Here is a 22933-nt window from a genome sequence, read left to right on the forward strand (position 1 = left end):
CTCGGTAGCGACGCGGGGGGCTCGTTCCCGGGTCGTGCGTTCGCCGTCGCGCGGTGGTAGCTCCGCTGACAGGCCTCAGGATCTTTTCCCGGTTAGTGCGGGAGTGGCGGCCATCCTGGCCACCGGCCGGGAAATTTCGCGGGAAACGGTGGGGGCCTCTTCCTTTCCTCCTGCGCTTTCCCCACAGCGTGTCACGGCGGGGGAGGTTCCCTCAGAGGGGCTTCGGTCCCGGGAGGCTTCCGAGAGTGATTCTTCGGATTCTGGTGATTTTTCTGAGGATTTTGCGCTGTTGCTGCGCAAAGTCCTCAAATACAAGCGCAGCAAGCGCATCCGGGGGAATGGCTCGCGTGCGGCCGACCACGGGTCCCCTCCACGGAAAAAGAAGACCAAGAAGGGTGCAGAGATCGCCCACGGTGCGTCCCGGGGGAAGCGGCCTCCCAGGGGGGTGCCGCAGGAATCGGATCCCGAGGATTCCCCTGAGGATGATACGGAGTCCGCCGAGGAGCCCCTGACGGGGGCCGGGAAGGCAGCAGTGGATGGTACTGCACAGCCCATTGCAGAGAAAGCTGCACAGGCTGCAGAAGGGGATGACCCCAAGGTGGTGCGGCTATTCCGCAGAGAGGAACTGGCACCTCTCATCCCGGCCATTCTCCATGAATTGGGAATTGAAGCTCCTCCGGTGGTGGTCCGCCAGGAGGCAAATATGGATCCTGTTCTTCTCGGCCTCACAGGACCGGCGGTCGCCTTCCCTTTTCATTTCTCGTCCACGGATATCCTTTTCAAGGAATGGGATACTCTGGAGTTAGGTTTGAAAGTCAGTAAGGCCATGGATAAACTCTATCCTTTACCGGAGGAGGCGCTGGAGCTCCTCCGACTTCCAAAAGTGGATTCGGCAGTGTCCGCTGTCACGAAGAGGTCTACCATCCCTGTCACGGGAGCGACGGCCCTCCGGGATATTCAAGACCGAAAGTTGGAGGTACAGCTCAAAAAGATTTTTGAGGTTTCCGCCTTGGGAGTGCGAGCTGCCATTTGCACGAACTTCGCTATGCGAGCTAGTCTGCGCTGGGCCCAGGTACTGCAGGCGAATGCAGGTCTCTCTCCGGAGGAGGCTTCCCAAGCAGATAGGTTGGAAGCAGCTATCGCATATGGGGCCGATGCGCTCCATGATCTTTTACGCACTTCAGCTAGATCCATGGTGGCAGCGGTGTCGGCACGCCGCCTCCTTTGGCTGCGCAACTGGGCGGCGGATGGTTTGTCCAAGGCTCACCTCGAGGCATTGCCCTTCAAAGGGAAATTGCTGTTTGGTAAGGAATTAGATGACTTGATGGTTTCCCTGGGTGAGAACCGAGCGTTTAGGCTGCCAGAGGATAGGACCCGGTCGCGCTCTTCGTTTTCTGGCAGAGCCCGTTTCCGGGGTCCCCGGAAGTCCAGGCCGCAAAGATCCACCGGACCTTCGTACAGGCCGGCCTCTTCTCGAAACACTCACTGGCAGCAGTCCTTTCGGGGCAAACGCTTTGGCAGGCAAGGAGGAGCCCCGTCGGGTACGGGTTCCAAACCTTCGCAATGAAGTTCGGCCGGCCCATCCCTCGTCGCACCCTCAGCACGCTGTCCCAAACGTGGGGGCGCGTCTATCCTTATTTCTCGAGGTATGGGCCAGCATGACGTCGGATCAGTGGGTCCTCGATGTGATAAGACACGGTTACGAGTTAGATTTTGCTCGCATCCCAGCGGACAAGTTCCTGGTCTCGCCTTGCAAGGATCCCAAGAAGAAGGCGGCAGTGCTAGACACCATCCGAAGACTAGAAAGCTTGGGGGCCATATCTCCAGTTCCGGCCGATCAGTTCGGCAAGGGCCGGTACTCCATTTACTTCATAGTTCCCAAGAAGGACGGCACTTTTCGACCCATACTGGATCTGAAAGGAGTCAACAGATGTCTTCGGGTCCCTCACTTCAAGATGGAAACCATTCGTTCGGTGATCGCGTCAGTGCGGCCAGGCGAATTCCTTGCGTCACTAGATCTCACAGAAGCATACCTTCATGTGGGCATCCAGCCAGCCTTCCAGCGGTTCCTGCGGTTTTGCATTCTGGGCAGACACTTCCAGTTCCGGGCTCTTCCGTTCGGCCTGGCGACAGCGCCTCGGACATTCACGAAAGTGATGGTGGTAGTGGCGGCGCACTTACGTCGGGAAGGCCTCCTGGTTCACCCTTACCTCGACGACTGGCTGATTCGGGCAAAGTCAGAGAGCCTGTGTCGGCAAGCGGTATCCAGGGTGCTACAATTCTTGCAGTCCCTCGGCTGGGTGGTCAACTACAACAAGAGTCATCTGGAACCCACTCAGTCCTTGGAATACCTTGGAGCCGTTTTCGACACAAAACGGGGCAGAGTGATTCTCTCTCAGGATCGAATATGCAAACTACAGTCTCAGGTACGACGTCTTTTGTCTCAACACCGTCCGCGAGTCTGCGATTACCTGACAGTTCTCGGATCTATGGCCTCAACGCTGGCAGTAGTCCCTTGGGCGTTCGCTCACCTGCAGCCACTGCAGTCTTCATTGTTGTCCTGCTGGAAACCGATTTCAGAGGAATATTATCTTCCACTGCCTCTCGAGAATCAGGTGCGCTCCAGCCTGGGCTGGTGGCTGGATTCCAAACATCTCTCCTGTGGAGTATCTCTTCTTCTTCCCAACTGGACAGTGGTGACCACGGATGCCAGTCTTTCCGGTTGGGGTGCAGTTTGCCAAGAGAAATCGGTTCAGGGTCTGTGGTCAGAAGATCAGACCCGGTGGTCTATCAACCGCCTAGAGTTCAGGGCGGTCCGTCTGGCATTGCAAGCTTTTCTACCCCTTGTACGAGGAAAGGCGATCCGAGTATTGTCGGACAACGCTACCACCGTGGCTTACATCAATCGCCAGGGCGGGACGAAAAGTCCTCAAGTAGCGGAGGAAGCATGTTCCTTGATGGCCTGGGCAGAGCGGCATCTCAGCGATCTCGCTGCGTCTCACATAGCAGGAGCCGACAATGTCCAGGCGGACTTCCTCAGCCGACACCACCTGGATCCCGGAGAGTGGGAGCTAGCGGAAGAAGCGTTTCTTCTCATTTGCAGGACTTGGGGAACGCCCCACATGGATCTCATGGCCACGTGGAACAACTCAAAGGCTCCGAGATTTTTCAGTCGACGCCGAGAAAGAGGAGCAGAAGGGGTCGACGCGTTAGCACTTCCCTGGCCGGCGGAGGTGCTACTGTATGTGTTCCCACCGTGGCCCATGATCGGCAAGATACTGCGGCGCATAGAATTGCACCCGTCCAACGTGATCATGGTGGCGCCGGAGTGGCCGCGCCGTCCGTGGTTTGCGGACCTGGTCCAGTTGTCGGTGGCGGCACCCCTTCGTCTACAGGGGTTTCCGGGGCTCCTTCGTCAGGGTCCCGTCTGTTTGGAGGATGCGGATCACTTCTGTCTCGCGGCATGGCTTTTGAGAGGAATCGGTTGAAGCAAAAAGGTTACTCGGACGCGGTAGTTGCCACGTTGCTGAGATCCAGAAAACAATCTACGTCTCTGGCTTATGTTCGAGTCTGGGTAGTCTTTGAGGAGTGGTGCGTGGAGCGGGGTCTTAATCCCACTTCCGCTGCTATTTCCGATATTTTGGCTTTTCTCCAGGCTGGGCTGGCCAAAGGCTTAGCGTGCAGTTCTCTACGGGTCCAAGTCGCGGCGCTTGGTTGTTTGCGTGGTAAGATTCGGGGAGTCTCCCTGGCTCTCCACCCGGATATCTCCCGTTTCCTTCGGGGGGCGAAACACCTCCGTCCTCCTTTGCGGCTCCCTTGTCCTTCTTGGAACCTCACCTGGGTGCTCTCGTCCTTATGCTCAGCTCCTTTTGAGCCTCTGAAGCATTCTACGATCAAAGATCTCACGTTAAAGACTGTATTCCTGGTAGCCATTGCTTCGGCTCGCCGGGTTTCTGAGTTGCAAGCTCTATCCTGCAGAGAGCCCTTCTTGCGCTTTTCTGATTCAGGGGTTTCCTTGCGGACCGTTCCCTCTTTCTTGCCTAAGGTCATATCGGCTTTTCATTTGAATCAAATCGATTGAACTTCCCGCTTTCGCGGTTGGTGATTCTTCCGACCCGAAGTTGAGGGATTTGAGAAAACTAGATGTGCGGAGGTCTCTTCTTCGCTATCTAGAGGTCACAAATTCTTTTCGTTTAACGGATCATCTGTTTGTGTTGACGTCGGGTCCGAAGAAAGGTTCTGCGGCGTCCCGCACAACGATCGCCCGTTGGCTCAAGGAGTCCATTGGTTCCGCGTACATTCTGCGCGGTAAAACACCGCCAGTGGGTCTTCGAGCTCATTCGACGAGATCTCATGCGGCGTCCTGGGCGGAATCTTCTCAGGTGTCGCCTCAAGAGATTTGCAGGGCGGCTACCTGGAAATCGTTGCATACCTTCATTAAACATTACCGATTGGATGTTCAAGCTACTGATGCTGGGGGATTTGGAGAGAGGGTACTCCGAGCGGGACTCTCTGCTTCCCACCCTCGATAACTTAGCTCTGGTACATCCCAGGTGTCCTGGACTGATCCTGGTACGTACAGGGAAAGGAAAATTAGTTTCTTACCTGATAATTTTCGTTCCTGTAGTACCAAGGATCAGTCCAGGATCCCGCCCGCAGTGTAGCGCTATAGTAATGGAGAGTCCGCTCATTGTTGTCTTTTTTAATACGCTGACCCCTTCTTTTGTTCGCTCTCCCGGTTGGAGAGTCTGTTTTTTCCTGTAGGGGTGTTGGAGTTATTTTACTTAGTAAGTTTCTATGGTTAGCTATGTTGGCTTTTGGAATTTTCTACTTTGACATTACGTATGACTGAGGGGCTGTGACTGGCACAGGGGTTTATATATGGCTCCGCCCACAAGTTTTAATCTGTCTCCATCTACTGGTGCGGAGTCACAACCCAGGTGTCCTGGACTGATCCTTGGTACTACAGGAACGAAAATTATCAGGTAAGAAACTAATTTTCCTTTATGTGTCCCTTCCCCTCTGCTCCCCCGAATATGCAGTGCAGAGGTTACATAATAACGTTGAGATGAGCCCCATTTCCATTACTGCCTGCAGTAAACAAGTCACTGGGTAAATTCAGAAAATATTTATTTATTGGGGCTTGTATTCCGCCACTTCCAAAGGTATAGTTTAGAGCGGATCCATGCTTAACATCCATAAATATAAAATTAAAACATACAGTACTACAAATACATTAGAAAGTTGAGAAATAAAACAGCATCAGAAAAAAGCATCAGTAAAATATACAGTCTTAAGCCTCTTCCTAAAATATTTTGGAGTGCGGACTGGGATTCTGTTTTTGCCTTATGGGGAGAATGCAGTAATAATGATCTTTACATCAAAAATTCCTTACTTTTGATTCTGTGCTCTTTCATATAGGTTTTTTGAGGAATTTCCTTTTTTTTTTCATATGTATCTGGTTTGTAAATCATAAACCCTCATATCCTGTATAACCATTTGTAGAAATATAGAAAAATACACTTTCTAGCCATAACTGACCTCTAAAAATTCTCTAATTGGCAACTTTTGTTAAACAAACTTTTAGCTACCTGTCAATTCAGGTAAATATATAAGCCTCCAAATGTATCATGAAAACTGAGTTGGACTTCTATTTAGAGTAGTTAGTTTTTCATTTTGCACCTCTCTACATTTTTCTGCAGCATTTGGCAAAAATTGAGAGCTTTCCCATGGGATATGTAACATTTTTTACCCTCACTAAGAAGGCCCTATTAGTCATTCCCACGCGATTCAGTAAGTAAAATGTGCAGGCAAGCCGCACATTTACTTTCAGAAATTAGCGCCTACCCAAAGGTAGGTGTTAATTTCTGCCGGCACCGGGAAAGTGCACAGAAAAGCAATAAAAACCGCTTTTCTGTACACCCTCCCTCTTAATATCATGGCGATATTAAGTCGGAGGTCCTAAAAGTTAAAAATAGAAAAAAATTTAAAATCGGCCTGTGGCTTGTGGGTTGAAAACTGGACGCTCAATTTTGCTGGCGTCCGGTTTCCGAACCTGTGGCTGTCAGCGGGTTTGAGAACCGACGCTGGCAAAATTGAGTGTTGGCTGTCAAACTCGCTGACAGCCACCGCTCCTGTCAAAAAAGAGGCGCTAGGGACACACTAGTGTCCCTAGCGCCTCTTTTTACCACAGGCCCTAATTTTGAATTTTTTTTTTTTTTTTTTTTTTTTACTGAATCGTGTGCACAGGAGAGCAGGCGCTCGCCCGCTCTCCTGCGACTTTTACTGTATCGGCCTGCGCATGCATAAAGAGCTGCGAGCATCCTGCATCTGTCTGTGTGTGGCGTGTGAAAGGAGACCTCAGCTAAGTCAAGTCCCTCCCCCTTTCTCCTGCAGCCTCTCCCATAGACTGCCCTTGGCAACATGCCTCAGCTCTGTTGTGCAAACATGGCAGTTATCTTGTCCTCCCTAATTTTGCTGGCTAAGTATTCAAAAAACTGTGCAAAGTGGATTCTTTGTGGGCTGTGATATTATCACACTAGTGTACGAATAATCTGAAGACGATCTGCAATACATGTGTTTTCAAGGCCAACCTAGGTGCTTGATCTTATGTTAGCCTGGTAAAAAGTATTGCACCTACAGGAAAAAGTGTTTTTTTTTCTCCAGGACTAATATGACTGCTTGAATGTCACACTGAAGAAAACAACGAGGAACGTTTTCAAGAAAATATAGGAAGGCCTGTTTTTGTTACCATATTGTCTGCGTACTTTGAGTGGTTCTAGTGATGGTTTACTCAACACAACAACTGTCAGATGGGGATGGGGGGTGGGGGGCAGAATGGGGAAGGAATAAAATATTAAGACTGATAATAGTTTAGAGCAGTGATTCTCAACCTTTTTTTTGTGTCGTGGGACATCATCATCATCTCTTCCTTCTCCCCCGCTTCTGATATCATCACGTTTCCTCTTCCTCTACCCCCTGGTGTTATCACTCTCCCTTTCCTTTCATACCACCCTTGGCATCATCACTTTCTCTTCCTGTCCCTTTTCCTTCCATCCCCCCAGCATCATCACCACCTTCCTTTCCCTCTCCCTTCGCATCCCCTGGTTTCATCACCTTCTTTTCCTTGGCATCATCATCCTCTCCCCCCCCCCCTCCACCTTTCTTTCCCTCCCCCTATCCCTCCACCCTTCTGGCATCACCACTTTCCTTTTCCTTCCACCCATATAGTATCATCACCTTTTTTTCTCTCTTTCCCTCTAACATTATCATCATCACAGCTTCTCTTCCCTCTCTTCTGATATGATCACCTTCTTTCCTCTCGAACTCCTTCCCTTCACACGCTGGCACCACCACCTTTTCACTCCAGCACTCTCTCTTCCTTCTCCCTCCACCCCTCTGGCACCATCATCACCTTAATCTTCCCTCTCCCCTGGCATCATCACCACCTTCCCTTTCCCTCCATTCTCTGGCATCATCACTTTCTCTTCCTTTCCCTCTCTTTCTACCCTTCTGGCATCAGCAACACCTTCTCTTCCCTCTCCCTTGCCACCATCACCACCTTCTCTTCCCTTTTCTCGCTCTCTGTTCCCTTGCCATCACCACCTTCTCTTCTCTCCCTCCACCCCTCTGGCACCTTCCTGATCTTAATCTTCCCTCTCCCCTGGCATCACCTTCTTCCTTTCCCTCTGCCTCCCCTGGTATATTATCACCTTCCTTGTCCCTTTATCCAGTCTCTCTAGCCCTTATCAGGTTCCTTCTTTCCCACCCTCTGGTTATCATCACCTTCCCTTCCCTGCCCCCTCATTCTGTGGCACATTCATATTCTCTCTCCCCCCCCCCCCCCCCCCAGCTGTTGCTTCTTCCTATCCTCTCCCTCCTCAGAGCCAACAAAAGTCTGAGCAGCATTTACCTGCTGCTGCTGCTTCCTCCTCTGCTGGCTTGCATCTGCCGTAGTAACAGCACAAGGCCAGCATGTCTAGCAAGAGAGCTAACAGAAGGAAGCAGCCAAAGCAGATAGGTGCTGCTCTGACCCCCCTCTGCTGGCGAGAGGAAAGAAACAGGACTGCGGGCAGCTCTTCTCGCGGCAGGTCTGCCATGGCACCACTGGTTTGGGAAACATTGGTTTAGAGACTGTAAATGGCTAAATATTGTGTTGCTCTAATGCTAGGTCATCTGTCACTTTATACAGGTTTGCTGTAACTCTACTATAAAGCCTGTTTTGGGGTTTGTTTTTTTTTTTCCCCCTTCAGGACTTTGACCCTGGCCAGGACACGTATCAGGATCCTCCCAAGGATGGCAGCGGACATCGGGTAGATGTCAGTCCTACTAGTCAGCGGTTGCAACTCCTAGACCCCTTTGATAAGTGGGATGGAAAGGACCTGCAAGACATGCAGATTCTCATCAAGGTATGCAACAGTAGATGGGTACTGAGATGGCATCTTCTGCAGGATAGATAGAGAAATACTGCAGAGCCTGGTTGCTGAACGCTTATTCCGAGCTTCAGAGGCTGCAAACTGCAGCTTCTGCTTAGGACAGAGTGTTAGGATGTCATGCATGGGTCCAGGGTAGGCAAAGAGTAACCAAGGAACTTTGCCTGGGAAGTGACTTCTCTTTAGGCCAGTACCAGTTCTATCATCAGGGGTGAAAAGAAGAAAAGACCAATTATAAAATGTTTTGTGCTATGGCAGTTCTTTAAACCTGCACTTCAGCGTCTCCTGCTTAAAAATAGGCGATGTTGATCTGTTTCTCCAAGGGTATGTAATGCTGTACACCCTAATGAGATGAAAATTACTTTTAACATTATTGCCGCTTTCTCTGTAATTCAGGGACTGCTGCACTCGAATGATTTACTTTGTAAGCTTTATGGGGTTTGTTGGAGAGTCTGTTGTGTGGCCAGGTCTTCAGTAGTCTCCAACAAAACTAAAATGTTTTAAGGATTGTGTTTAAATATCAATTAAAAACATACTCAGAAAAATTCCAGGCGCCCTATAGTTCAGGACCTATCAATTGTGGCTGGAGCTAGACTAAGAGCCTGCATTGGTGGGAGAAGCTGCCATTGGTGGTTGGATGCAGGAGGGGAACCACTGCCCCCCTGATGCTGGCCTCCAAAAAAGGGAGACTGGCAAGGATGCAAGGGAAAGAGTTAAAACCAGAAAGCAAAATAAGCACAAAACAAAAATACAAAGCAAACAAAAAGAAAAAAAATTAAAATGTATACATTTTTCCCTGGCTCGTAAAAAAATAATAAATAAAATAATGTTGTGCTGCCCCCCCCCCCCCAAGATTTTTTCAAAAATGTTTCCACCACTGCATAAAATTTTAAATTTACCTGTGCCACTGTTAATGGCTGATAAATATCAAAATGGTCCATCCAGTCTTCCCAGCAAATTGCTTAGGACAGAGGTGAACTAGACATATCATATGGGTAAACCCACAGGTATAAATCGTATGAATAAATAATGTATAAATACCTGTGTATAATTTAACTCAGTTTTATTATTGCTCTTTTAATTTAACACATATACAATTCACAATTTATATTAAAACCAATATTGTCACTCATACCACATTCACACATGCACATTCACATACCACAAAAAAGATATTGCACCTAATTCTAATACAATAATTCACCTATTACCAACATATTAAAATACATCCTACATTATTACAATCAGAAAGCACCAATTTTATATTGTATATTCCATTTATCATCCAACCCACCCTTATTTCTCATTAATCTCTCTCTGAATATCCTTTTAAACAACTCCCTCTCAGTTCCCTGTTGTATTCAATACTTTATTATAAACTCCCGACGAAAAGCTTCTGTTTCACCAAGGAGGTTTCCTTGAGTGCGCATTCGCGGCGTTTTGGAAAAATGGAGTACTGTGGACGGCATATTTGATGATGGGAATGCAGCATGGTAGCCAATAGAGTTTGAAGATATTTTGTCCGAAGGTGTGGAGTGAAAGCAGCGGTTTTGAAGACGTATGAAGCAGTGTTGTCTAATAAGGATTGAGGTTTGAAAACGCCGACTTATGAAGTTGTGCAACAACGTGGAAAATAATTCACAATAGCAATGTTAAGGAGTTGTACGGAGTAAAATAGAGGATTGTGTTTTATCACAGACGGCACAAGCAACACGCACCCTATGAATTACATAGAGAAGTTCCCGGCTTTTCTAATGAAAGCAACGAGTGGATAACGATCCCCTGAGGAAACCTCCTTGGTGAAACGGAAGCTTTTCGTCGGGAGTTTATAATAAAGTATTGAATACAACAGGGAACTGAGAGGGAGTTGTTTAAAAGGATATTCAGAGAGAGATTAATGAGAAATAAGGGTGGGTTGGATGATAAATGGAATATACAATATAAAATTGGTGCTTTCTGATTGTAATAATGTAGGATGTATTTTAATATGTTGGTAATAGGTGAATTATTGTATTAGAATTAGGTGCAATATCTTTTTTGTGGTATGTGAATGTGCATGTGTGTGTGGTATGAGTGACAATATTGGTTTTAATATAAATAGTGAATTGTATGTGTGTTAAATTAAAAGAGCAATAATAAAACTGAGTTAAATTATACACAGGTATTTATATATTATTTATTTATTAGGACAGAGGTGGCCAACTCTGGCCCTTGAGAGCCAAACAGGCCAGGTTTTCAGGATATCCACAATGAATATGCATGAGAGATTTGCATACAATCAAGGCAGTGCATGTAAATCTCTCTCATGCATATTCATTGTGGATATCCTGAAAACCTGGCCTGTTTGTAGCTTTCAAGGTGTAGAGTTGGCCATCCCTGGCTTAGGATAATGATTCTCACTCCATGGTAGTACCTGCTGATCCATACAGGTGGTTCCATGCAGAAATGTAAACTTTGGGTTTAGCAAAGGTTACTCTATTTCTTCATTTCCATCCTTCAGCCACTAGGGATCCTTTGTTTATCCCACTCCCTTTTGAATTACATTAACTTTGTCTTCACCACCTCTTCAGGAGAGCATTCCATGCATCCACCACCCTTTTTCCGCAGATAAAGCAGGTGAAATTAGCCATGTATTCTGGGGATCGTCCTCCGGTCCTCTAGGTGGCAGAGCTCCTCAAAGCACACAGAGCTGAGCTCTGTGTGCTCCTCTGTATATATATAATCCCATGGCTCCTCGTCCACTTCAGTCCTGTTTCTCCGCACTGCATTGTGTACGCGGAGTCTCCTCTCTTATTAATTTTTTCTTCTCTCTTTATCTACAGGAATTGATGACTCTCTCCACCCGTCCCCTGCATTCGGTGGCAAGTAGAATTGCAGTCTCAGGTCAGCCCTGGATCCTTTTGGGGACTGAAGTCCCACTAGGGCTGAAGCCTGCTGCTTCCCTCTGAGTTCTGCATGGGCAGCATCAGAGGGAAACAGTGCTGCAGGGACCTCAGGTTGGCCCGGAGTTCCCTCCTGGCTGGGACGAAGGCCCAGGCAAAGAAGCCTGCAGAAGCCCACAATAGCCCAGCAAGCTGAGCTGGAATGAGTGATGAGCTTTTAAGTGGAACAGCCCTCCTCTGGGCCCCTTGATCGGGCTACCCGAGAGCAGGAACTGGGAGATCCTGCCCGGTGGAGCTCCCAACGACGTGGGAGGGCCTCGCCTGCATGGCCAGTGAGTCGCCATTATCGGCGCAGGTGATGTGGGAAGCAATTGAGCGAGGTCCAGCGCATCGAGGCCAGGCATAGAAAGCAACATGGGAGGCCCTCGACACATGGCCAATATGGCGCAATTATCAGTGCAGGTGACAGAGCATCGGGCTGACCGGCGCGCCGAGAGTGGCGCATTGAGGCAGGCGTGCCAAGGGCGGCGCATCGAGGCTGACACGCCAGAACAGGCGCATTGAGTGCTGAAATCGGAATATGGAGGCCACTGGTGCATTGAAACCAACGTCGGCATGGCAGACCAGCGCGCTGAGGCCTGTGCACCACTGTGGAGCTCATAGATGGGACCCATCGAGATCCTAGCAGAAGTGAGGGAACGCTGGCGATGCTGGTGTCAGTGACTGATTGCTTCGCTGTTCCCTTGAGGGGAACAGCACAGAAACAAGCCTAGAGGTCTGTCAACTACCAAGGAAGGCCAAGTACAAGGGCTGACAGTGGTGATCACTGTCTTCTACAGGCCCTGATATTTCCCAGGTGGTCACGCCCCCTGACTGAGGGATACCAGCATGTTGCACAGACACTGTGCTCTTCGCGGGCACCGATGCTCATGCCAGACACCGGGATGTCTGGTCACCCTAGAGATGCCGGTCATTGGACCGCTTTCCAGATAAAGACCTTCCTCAAACTCCCAAAGGGCGTTGCATGTAGATATGGGCCGATCAGGACACAGGGCCAGTCAGGGCAGGAGCCCTGGGGCAAGATAGCCAGAGGGAGCACCCAATATGGGGGGGGGGGGATGTCGGACTCTATGGTCCAGTGGGAGCTTGACCCACCAGGGGCTCCAAATAGAAGTTTCTTGACTCTACCGGAATAACGCTTCTCTTTTTCAGGCAGCCATGGACCATCCGGCCGCTGTAGGAGAAGGCATTTGCCCCGGATGTCTCAATTCGGGGAATGCCCTTGGAGCTGTGTAGCGATGACTCCTGTTCATCGATTTACAAGAGACTCTACAGGATGTATATCCAGGTGGGAATGCCGAAGCATGCACAATTGGTATGAGTGCCTTTAGCCCTCATGGCCAGGCCATTGCGGTGGTCCGAACTATAATCCTCCCCCAAAGCAGCAGCATGTTATGGGGAAAGGTGGGGGCCATTCAGCCTGGGCATCAGCCAGAATCAACAGGAGCCATCACGGCCAGAGGGGTGGCACAGGCCCAGATGAGTGCGCCTGGTAGCTTCAGAGTTAAACTCCAGAGGACAGCAGCAGGGCTGCGGCCAACTTCGCTGTGCATGGGCCTGGTACACAATGATGCTAGCAGTCACCTTGGGCCTTCAAGCCTCCAGATACTCTATCAGGGCTGGAGCTGTGTAGTCCCCTGTTTCCTTATGGAGTGGGGGTCCTGTGCCCCGCACTTCCTCGCTTCTGAGAGATCAGAAGGTAGACTGACTCTGATAGCCCTATCATTAGCGGGAAGTTGGAATAACTCCCACCAGCCCACTCTGGCTAGTAATAACTCAAGAATGGGGATATGATCTCATTCTCCTGGATCCATGCTCTTGCAGTTTTGCCTGCAACTGCACCCGGCAGAGTAACCACATCAATCACGTGGAGCTGCTGATTTCAACCCTGCCAAGACCCAGCAATAACGCGGGGAGTACCCACAACCATCATTGCTATCAACTGAAATGGAAAGGATAATCTATAAGAGTTCATGAGGGCTATGTCCTGTCTCGAACCTCGGAATGTTCAATGGGAGTGCAATGACTCTCCCCATACATCAAACCTCATGTATAATCCCACATCTGGTGGGAATAAATGATCAGCCCCTATGTATTCACATTCAACCTCCGCATCCACTTATAGGACCTTCATGGTTGGGCCAAGTGAACCACGTCCAGTCCATGGCGCCTTTCCAGACCTGTAGTCCAGAGCACCCTTACCAAGGTCAGTCACCTCTCAAGGATCATGAATACAAGAAACCCTTCTCTCCAGCAGTGAGATATGGGTTGTGCAGAGTTTATCCTTCGGCGTCCCAGCCTAGGTACTACTTTCCAATGGCAAATTCAACAATCGGAAGCAGTCAGAGATAGATGCTCTTCACAAGTGAAGGAGGACAGTTCAGCTCAGAGAGGAGCCGTCAGAAAGTAGTGTGAATCAGGAGTTATACGAAGGGGGAGCCAGCCACACCAACAGACTTACCCCAAACACAAGACTAGACAGTACCAACCTCATGATCAGAATGTTGGGATGATCTTGACAACGAAGTTCACCCATCCTACCCACCTGCTAATCTGAACCTGGATGTTGCGGGATAGGTTCCTTTTCAACCTCAGGGGCCTTCTTCCCTATCATACAGTATGGGATCTGGAGGGGCAGCACCAAAGTACCTGAGCTTGCCACAACCGATTCAGGATGCCCTGGTATCCCCCAGGAAATTCTCCGATAAGAAGAATTATCGAGCTAAGGGGCCGTGCATTCAGGGTGGCATGGAGAACAGGGAATGGATCTGTTCTCCTGCCCCCGGAATGTCTGTCGCAATACCTGCATTTGTTGTATCAGATGGATATAACAGCAGCATCCATGAGTACATATCAGCGCTATTTCTGCTACCACTTCCCTTTGGGGGCTTTCTGGTGTCCTGCCACCCGATTTCCAGATTCATGAATGCATTTATTGAATATGTCCACTGGCTTAAAAGGCCACCAGTGTTGCGGAATCGTAATTTACTTCTGGAGCAGCAATTACTACCATCTTTAACCCCATGGTCAGTAGCTATAGGGGGTATCCCCCTGGGGAAAGTGCCTTTGTTGCCTTAAGCACCAACAAGGAGCATCAGCGAACTACAAGCACTAGCCCATGATTCATCTTGATAAGTAACATCAGGAACATGCCCTCCTTCCCTTGTAAGGGGGGGTATTCAGTGTTACCCCTTAACTGGGCAATCAACCTTCCGAAGCCTCATAAATCAGAGAAGGAAAGACGTCTTCGTGCATTGGGCTGTAAGCGTGCCTTAACTCACTTCAAGAGGCGTATACACAGAATTCAGAGCTTCTCAACTTTCATTGCCTTTAACCCAGATGCTCCAAACTGCCACTCTCCAGCAGAGCCAGATCGTCGAAGGTTTCTCAGTGTATCCTGTTCTGGCATAACAAGGCAGCCACGCTGTACATACATTAGCAAAGGCCCGCTAAGCCAGAGCGAAGGCAGCACCCATCGCCTACCCGATGGAAGTACCTATTCAGGACATACATAAAGCCGCCATGCAGTAATGGGGCCGAATTCAAACTGCACCCAGCAGAGTAACCACTGTATTCCTTTCAGCACAAACATCTAAAAGAGACTGTCCGCAAAGATGTGACAGGTTGACCTCGCCTCCAATAAGACTGAAACCGGATTACCATCGCTTCCAGAGACTAAGGGGTGCTCAACCTGCTAGCTAGGGTCTCCCCAGAATACATGGCTAATTTCACCTGCTCATCTGTGGAAAAGAGCAAGTTTGCTTACAGTAAACTGTATTTTCCGTGGATAGCAGGGTGAATTAGCCATGCTAACCTGCCCACCTCCCCGGACAGTCTTGGGACTGTGAGAACGCAAAGTTGGATAACAGACTGAAGCGGGTGGGGAGCCATGGGATTATATACACAGAGGGGCACCCAGAGCTCAGCTCTGTGTGCTTTGAGGAGCTCCACCACCTAGAGGACAATCCCCAGAATACATGGCTAATTCACCTTGCTATCCACAGAAAACACTGTTTACGGTAAGCATACTTGCTCTTCTGTGAAGAAAGTTGCTGGTGCCACTCTGGAGTAGGCACCTTGGGTTGGTCAGAAAAGCTGTGACATCCTCTTAGCTGAGATATAATGGGATCTTAAAGGTCAGAGAACAGAATTTCAGTTAAAGTTCTGTTCCTAGGTTTAACATTTCTCCTGTTTGTCTCACTTGAAGAAATTGTGAAATTTTTTAAATGCTTTATTTTTCATTGGGGGAAGAAATACAAAATCTCTATTTACAATTTTTTCTTTGAAAAGGAGAAGCAACCCAAAATAAACATCATGTTCTTGCACTGCTGCAGGTAAAAGGCAAGTGTACAACTGACCACATATCTGCTGCCGGGCCCTGGCTAAAGTTCCGGGGCCACTTGGACAACATCTCCAATAACCTCCTCATCGGAGCCATCAACATAGAGAACAATAAAGCCAATTCTGTGAAGAATGTATTAACCCAGGAGTACGGCGCTGTCCCAGACACCGCACGGTTCTACAAGGTGAGGCAAAAGATTCAGATGTACACAAGAAGGTGTATCCCAGAGATGTGCAAATCCATGACTTGGGTGCACACACACACACTGCGTTAAAAGATGCAAAAGCAGTCCCAGTTACATACACACTCGCAATCACAGAGACACACGCTGTGGTAAGATTGGGAGCGATAGCCCTTCCCACTGTCCTGGCCTTACGGTGATTGCTGCTGCAGACCCTCAGTGTATTAACTCACCCTGTAATCCTGGAAACAGTGTTTATGTGCTTTTTGATCTCTCTTCCCAACAGAAACAGAACATTAAATGGGTGGTTATCGGTGATGAGAACTATGGGGAAGGGTCAAGCAGGGAACATGCTGCCCTGGAGCCTCGGCATTTGGGGGGCCGAGCCATCATCACCAAGAGCTTTGCCAGGATTCATGGTGAGACTGGATGTGTTTTGTGTCAAAATCTGCTTCCTCACTTGCATCCACATCAGACACCCTAGGAGAAAAAAAAAAAAAACAAAACTTCCTCATGGGCTGAAAAGATTAAAAAAAACCCAAACACACCTCACCCTACTTCCCCACCGGCTTTATTCTTCAGGCCGTGGACACTTTGTCCATCTGTCTCAAAGTACTGGAACTAGCCCACTTTGCAGGCATCAATCCCATATTTAGACCTTGAGTTGTGTAAAAGTTAGACTTATATCAAACTTGCCATTTTTGGTGAAGGTTATTGAAAAGGTAGTCACTACACAGTTATCAAATATTTTAAGGGGGGGGGGGGGAGTTGGATGAGTGGGTTTCACCCAGGAGACAATACAGAATCTGTGTTCCCTGTACGAACCCAGATCAGTCCAGACTCCTGGGCTTTACCTCCCTTCCAGCACATGGAGACAGAGAAAGTTTTGCAGACTCCGCTTTTTAACCCGGTGTGCCACCTATAGGTCCTCAGTGTTTCTCTGTCTCCAGCAGATGGAGGAGATGCAAAACCTGCAGTTCTGTACCTAGTCAAAATACAAAAAGAGAGAAAAGAAAAGCAGGATAGCCTTTAGAAGAATTCCCTCCCAGGAGGTTGGCAGGTCCTGGTAGGACCATCCCTCCTGGTTTTAGAGGAGGACAAGCAGGTGTTGGGGACCCTCCAATGCTTAGGGGTGTATGCATATCCATGCTGAGGGTTACAACTGGTGATCCAGTTCCCTCACCCTCAGGAGTTTGAAGAGAAGGCTCTGCCACCCTTCCGACAAGCTTTTAGATAATGTTCTGTTTTTGTTTTTGGCTAAAGTTATTGGGGGGGGGGGGGGGGGGAGAGAAGGGAAGTGTCTTTTTTTTGGGTTTTTTATGCAAGCTTATTGGAGCTACTTACTGTTCGTGGCAGGAAGGTTTCGGGGAGGTAGGCTTTCAGTGCGCAGGTTTGGTCTGGTGAGTCTCCAAGGGTATGCTCCAGCTCTGCAGTGTGCCACATGGTCAGCTGATTTCAGCCATGCCGGGGGCCAGCAGATGTGCTGCTTATGGAGAAAGTGCTGCACGCCTCTCTAGGGCCGGCCACTGTCACCAGTGCCTCCTGGGGGGGGGAGAAGGTATTTCAGCAGGAATGGTGGCAGCTTCTGCCTCGCAGCGGGGGTCCGCCAGGCCTGGAGCTGCTGCGTGAGAGGCCGTTGCTCCATTCCCGCTGAGTGCGGGAACGGTGGCCATTTTAGATTATTTTTTGGCTAAGGCACAGTGTGCAGAAAGGGGAGGGGATCTCCCGCCTGTTCTCTCTCCCGTGGATTTCTCCATGGCGGAGGCCCAGGGGCCTATGGGAGCCAATCTGAGGACGACCATGATTCTCTGGAGGAGAATTTACAGGGTTCCTTCCCTTCTCACCAGAATTTGTGCTTCTTATGCACAAAGCCTTTTTGGCCCATCAGGCCACGGAGCAATCTGGTGCTAGGCGGAGGATGTCACACCCCCTCCCCCCCCAAAAAAGAGAGGCCCCTGCAGCCACTGGACCCTAGTGGCTGCAGGGGCCACTAGGGTCCAGAGGGCCCTTGGCCCTTGTGGGTCTGGAGCTGCCAAGGAAGATTCCTCAGAGGAATCTGATCGTGGCGGACCCTTCTCACTTTCCACAGGATCCGGAGGACGACACAGGAAAGGTTCAGGCGGTGGATGGCGATGATCCCAAGGTGGTCCACCTTTTTCAAAGAGAGGAACTGGGGCCCTTGATTCTGCTGGTTCTGGCTGAATTGGGCATATCTGTTTCGCAGGTCCAGACTGACCAGGAGGATGTGGATCCGGTCATGACCGGCTTGGGGATCCAGCTAAGATTTTCCCTTTTCATAAGTCCGTTAAGGAGCTTGTGGTCAGGGAGTGGGATACGCTGGAGACTGGCCTTAAGGTGAGCAGAGCCTTGGACAAGCTCTGTCCTCTACCCGAAGACACCCTGGAGCTCTTGCGAATGCCGAAGGTGGATACTTTGGTCTCGGCGGTTGCAAAGAGAACCACCATTCCTGTGGCAGGTGCAGCACCCCTAAAGGATTTGCAGGACAGGAAGTTTGAGGTGCATCTTAAGATCTTTGAGGTGTCTGCTCTGGGCATCTGCACAGCTGTCTGCAGCAGCTTTATGCACCGAGCCAGTTTAAGATGGGTGCAACCGTTACAAAGTAACAGGGATTTATCACCCCAGGAATCTAAACAGGCAGAATGGCTGGAGGCTGCGGTTGCCTTTGGGAAGGACACATTGTATGACCTCATTTGCACCTCTTCTAGGACTAAGATGTCTTCAGTCTAGTTTCTAGAAGGCTTCTGTGGTTGCGAAACTGGTCAGTGGACATCTCGACAAAAGCTCAACTGAGAGCGTTGCCTTTTAAGGGGAAACTTTTGTTTGGAGAAGATTGAGTAGTTGATAAAGCATCTGGGAGATAAGGTGCACAAACTTCTGGAGGACAAGCCTAAAGGATTTCTCCCTGACCGCTTTCGTTTTCGGGGGTAGAGCTCCGGGTGGTGGCCAAAGGCAAACCTTGGGGAAGTCACAGTCCTAGAACCAGCCATTTTGTGGGTGCAGAGTGAGTCGAGATGATGGCCCCAGCCAGGGTAGTAGCAGGCCCAAGCCAGCGCAATGAGGCGAGGCTGGCCCACTCCTTAGTCCCAGTTATCAGGAGTCATTTGACTCAATTTTAAGAGGAATGGGTTCTAAACGTATAGGGCAAGACTACGCTTTAGAATTTGCTCGGCTACTCAGAAATCTGTACATGAGATCTCCTCGTTCTTCGATGGAAAAGAGGCTAATTGTGCAGCAGACCATATGGTGACTGCAAATGCTGGGAAGCCAGTGACCCCGTCCCTCAGGACAAGCAGGGGGACAGGTCATTATTCCATTTATTTTGTGGTATCAAAGAAGGAAGGGACTTTTCATCCGATTCTGGATTTAAAAAAGGTAAACGTGGATCTCGGGGTTTCCCATTTCCGTATGGAGACTTTGCGGTCTCTCATAGCAGCAGTGCGAAGTGGGGAATTTATGGCTTTCTTGGCTCTAACAGAGGTGTATTTGCACATAGGGATTCACCCGAATCATCAGAAGTACCTCTGGTTTGTAATTCTGGGGAAGCATTTCCAGTTTTGCGCCCTCCCATTTGCTCTGGCAACAGTCCCGAGGACCTTCACCAAGGTGATGGTGGTCATGGCAGCAGCCCCCCAAAAGGAGGGCATTCTGGTTCACCCATATTTGGATGGCTGGCTCATTCGGGTGTCCTTTGCAGGCAGGCAGTGAACGTAGTGCTGCTTCACCCAGGAACATTCGGTTGGATAGTGAACTTGTCCAAGAGTCAGCTGTCTCCTCAAGTTCTGGAGTTGTTGGGCATGCATTTCGATACTCATCTGGGAAAGATATTTCTCATGGAGGAGTGAATTGCCAAGTTTCAGGCTCAAGTGCAGAACCTGTTGGAGGTCTGAGTGCCCTGGGTCTGGGATTACTTGCTGGTCCTCAGTTCCATGGCTTTGACCTAGAGCTGGTCTCATGGGCATTTGCTCATATGAGACCTCTTCAGAAAACTTTGCTAACCCGGTGGGATCCGATATCAGAGCAGTCCATCTCTCACCACCACTTACCGGGTCTGCCAGGTCCAGTCTTTCACTGTGGCTTGGCCAGGACCGTTTGCGCTGTGGGGTGGATCTCGAGGTGCCCCAGTGGATGGTGGTGACCACAGACGCGAGTCTTTCCGGTTGAGGGGCTGTGTGCTGTCCTGGTCAGTACAGGGACTTTGGTTGGCAGAGGAAGCGACCTGGTCTATCAACAGACTAGAGCAGTACAGTTGGCTCTAGAGGTGTTCCTTCCACTTCTGCACAACTGGGTAGTCAGGGTCCTGTTGGACAATGCAACAATGGTGGCCTATATCAACCGCCAGGGGGCACAAGAGTCTGGCGGTTGCTCTGGAAGCAGAAAGGCTGATGTCCTGGGTGGAGCAGCATCTGGTCACCATAGCGGCTTCTCACATAGTGGGGTCCAACAATGTGCAAGTGGATTTTCTCAGCCGACAGCAGTTAAATTCAGGAGAATGAGAGCTATCTGAGGAAGCAATGTCCCTTCTTTCTCACAGGTGCTGAATGCCTCATATGGATCTGATGGCAACCCAGAGGAATGCCAAGGCACAGTGTTTCTTCAGTTGCAGAAGAGAACATGGAGCAGAAGGGGTGACTGCCCTAATACTTCCCTGGCCTCATGATGTTCTGGTTTAAGTGTTTCCTCCATGGCCTCTGGTGGGCAAGATTGTAAGGAGAATAGAGGTATATCCAGGAAAGGTGATTCTTGTAGCGCCAGAGTGGTCTCGAAGGCCTTGGTTTGCGGATCTGGTCGATCTGGCAGTGGATGGTCCACTGAGGCTGGGTCACTTACCAAATCTTCTGCGTCAGGGGCCTATATTTTCAGATCAGGCAGATCACTTTTGTCTTGCAGCTTGGCTTTTGAAAAGAGGCAGTTAAGGAAAAAAGGGTATCTGGAGGATGTTATTTCTACCCTGTTGCATGCTCGTAAGACCTGTACTACTTTGGCATATGTACGATTTTGGAAAGTCGCGAGTCCTGGTGCATGGAGCAGGGGGTTGTCCCTCTAAGTTTCAGTGCCACAGATTCTGGCTTTCTTGCAAAGAGGCCTAGCGAAAGGTTTGTCCTTTAGTTCCCTGAGATTGCATGTGTCTGCTTTGGCTTGCTTGCAGGGCAAGGTTCAGGGACTCCCTCTGGTTACACATCCAGATATGATGCGTTTTCTCAGAGGGGGCGAAGCATTTGCACCCTCCTGTTCATAAGGTGTGTCCTTCTTGGAACTTTAATTTGGTCCTTAAGGTTGTGTCAAGTGCTGTTTGAGCCTCTTAAGAGGGCCACCATAAAGGATCTCACTTTGAAGATGATGTGTTTGGCGATTTTGCCCTCCCCTCACCTTCCCCTCCCTTCCCCTACCTAACCCACCGCCCCCCCCCGGCCCTATCTAAACCCCCACCCTACCTTTATCCGTGGATTTACGCCTCCCGGAAGGAGACGTAAATCCACGAGCGCCAGCGGGCTGCTGGCGTGCCAAGACGGGACCCGGGGCGGTTCCGGAGGGCGCAGCCACGCCCCCAGGCCTGCCCCCGAAACGCTGCATCGATCGGCCCCGCTCCCGACGCCCCCGACAAAAAACCCCGGGACTTACGCGAGTCCCGGGGCTCTGCGCGCGCCGGCAGGCCTATGGAAAATAGGCGCGCCAGCGAGCAAGGCCCTGCTCGCGTAAATCCGGGCGGATTTACGCGAGCAGGGCTTTTAAAATCCGCCCCTTAGAGAATAGCCACTGCCATTAGCAATGGTAACATGGAATAGACTTAGTTTTTGGGTACTTGCCAGGTTTTTATGGCCTGGATTGGCCACTGTTGGAAACAGGATGCTGGGCTCGATGGACCCTTGGTCTGACCCAGTATGCCATTTTCTTATGTTCAGAAGGGTATCTGAATGTCAGGCTCTGTCATGCAGGGATCTGTTTTTGCGGATTTCAGATTCTGGAGTCTTTTTGCAGACTGTCCCATCTTTTTTGCCAAAGGTGGTTTCAGCGTTCGACTTGAGTCAGTCAGTGGAGCTTCCAGCCTTTCCTGATCTGGAGGATGGGTCTCCTCATGCTAAAGAATTAAGACATCTGGATGTCAGAAGGGCTTTGAAACTGTTCGTAACCTCTAGGTAAGCGCAACAGATTGTCAGATCACCTTTTTGTGCTATGGAGTGGGTCAAAAGGCACTATGGTGAGGTGGTTGAAGGAAGCTATTAGTTCTGCTTATATCTGTCAAGGTCATCCTATCCCAGAGGGTATAAAGACTTATTCTATCCAGTCTCAGGCGGCTTCCTGGGCAGAATGTCAGCTAGTGTCTCTGCAGGAAATTTGCCAGGCGGCTACTTCAAAGTCTTTACATACTTTTGCCAGAAGCTACTGATTGGATGTCCAAGCCTCTGACGTTGGCGGTTTCGGTGCAAGTGTACTTTGAGCGGGACTCTTGCAGACCCACCCCGGTTAGGGAAGTTTTGGTACATCCTAGGAGTCTGGACTGATCTGGGTGCATACAGGGAAAGGAAAACTTGTTCTTACCTGCTAATTTTTATTCCTGTAGTACCGCAGATCAGGCCAGAGTCCCACTGGGTGGTGCAGAGAAGTGTTGGGAGGATCCGCTCGATTGTTTGCAATATTGATTCTGAAGAATGGCAACAGTTTCTCTTCGGTGTTTTTCAGATGCATTTTTATAACTTTGGTTACGATTGACAATTGGGAATCTCCTCTTTCCTCTGCTCATTCTGTGGAAGTTTGTAAGAAGTTTGGTTATAAAATGTATGCTTGAGTATTGAGTAATACGGAGGAGCTGCAGGGGTGGCACACCGGGTTAAGAGGTGGTGTCTGCAAAACTCTATCTCCATCTGTTGGAAGAGAGGCAAAACCCAGGAGTCTGGACTGATCTGTGGTATTACTGGAACAAAAATTAGCAGGTAAGAACCAATTTTTCTCTAGTGGCTATGCTGGTCAATCTGCTTTTTTAGTGTTACTGCATTTGTTCATTGCTTTCAACTTGGTT

General features: G+C 49.6%; 1 protein-coding gene across 2 annotated transcripts in view; it reads left to right on the forward strand.

Annotated features, from left to right (window-relative positions):
* Nucleotides 1-22933, forward strand: part of ACO2 (aconitase 2) — a 135115-nt gene that overhangs the window by 108691 nt on the left and 3491 nt on the right. For both annotated transcript variants that reach the window (XM_029590245.1, XM_029590246.1), the window contains exons 14-16: nucleotides 8253-8408; nucleotides 15709-15900; nucleotides 16184-16316. In XM_029590245.1, coding sequence (XP_029446105.1) covers nucleotides 8253-8408; nucleotides 15709-15900; nucleotides 16184-16316 — 481 coding nt within the window. The remainder of the gene's footprint in view (nucleotides 1-8252; nucleotides 8409-15708; nucleotides 15901-16183; nucleotides 16317-22933) is intronic.

Source organism: Rhinatrema bivittatum, chromosome 2 (assembly GCF_901001135.1).
Source record: "Rhinatrema bivittatum chromosome 2, aRhiBiv1.1, whole genome shotgun sequence".
Lineage (NCBI taxonomy): Eukaryota > Metazoa > Chordata > Amphibia > Gymnophiona > Rhinatrematidae > Rhinatrema > Rhinatrema bivittatum.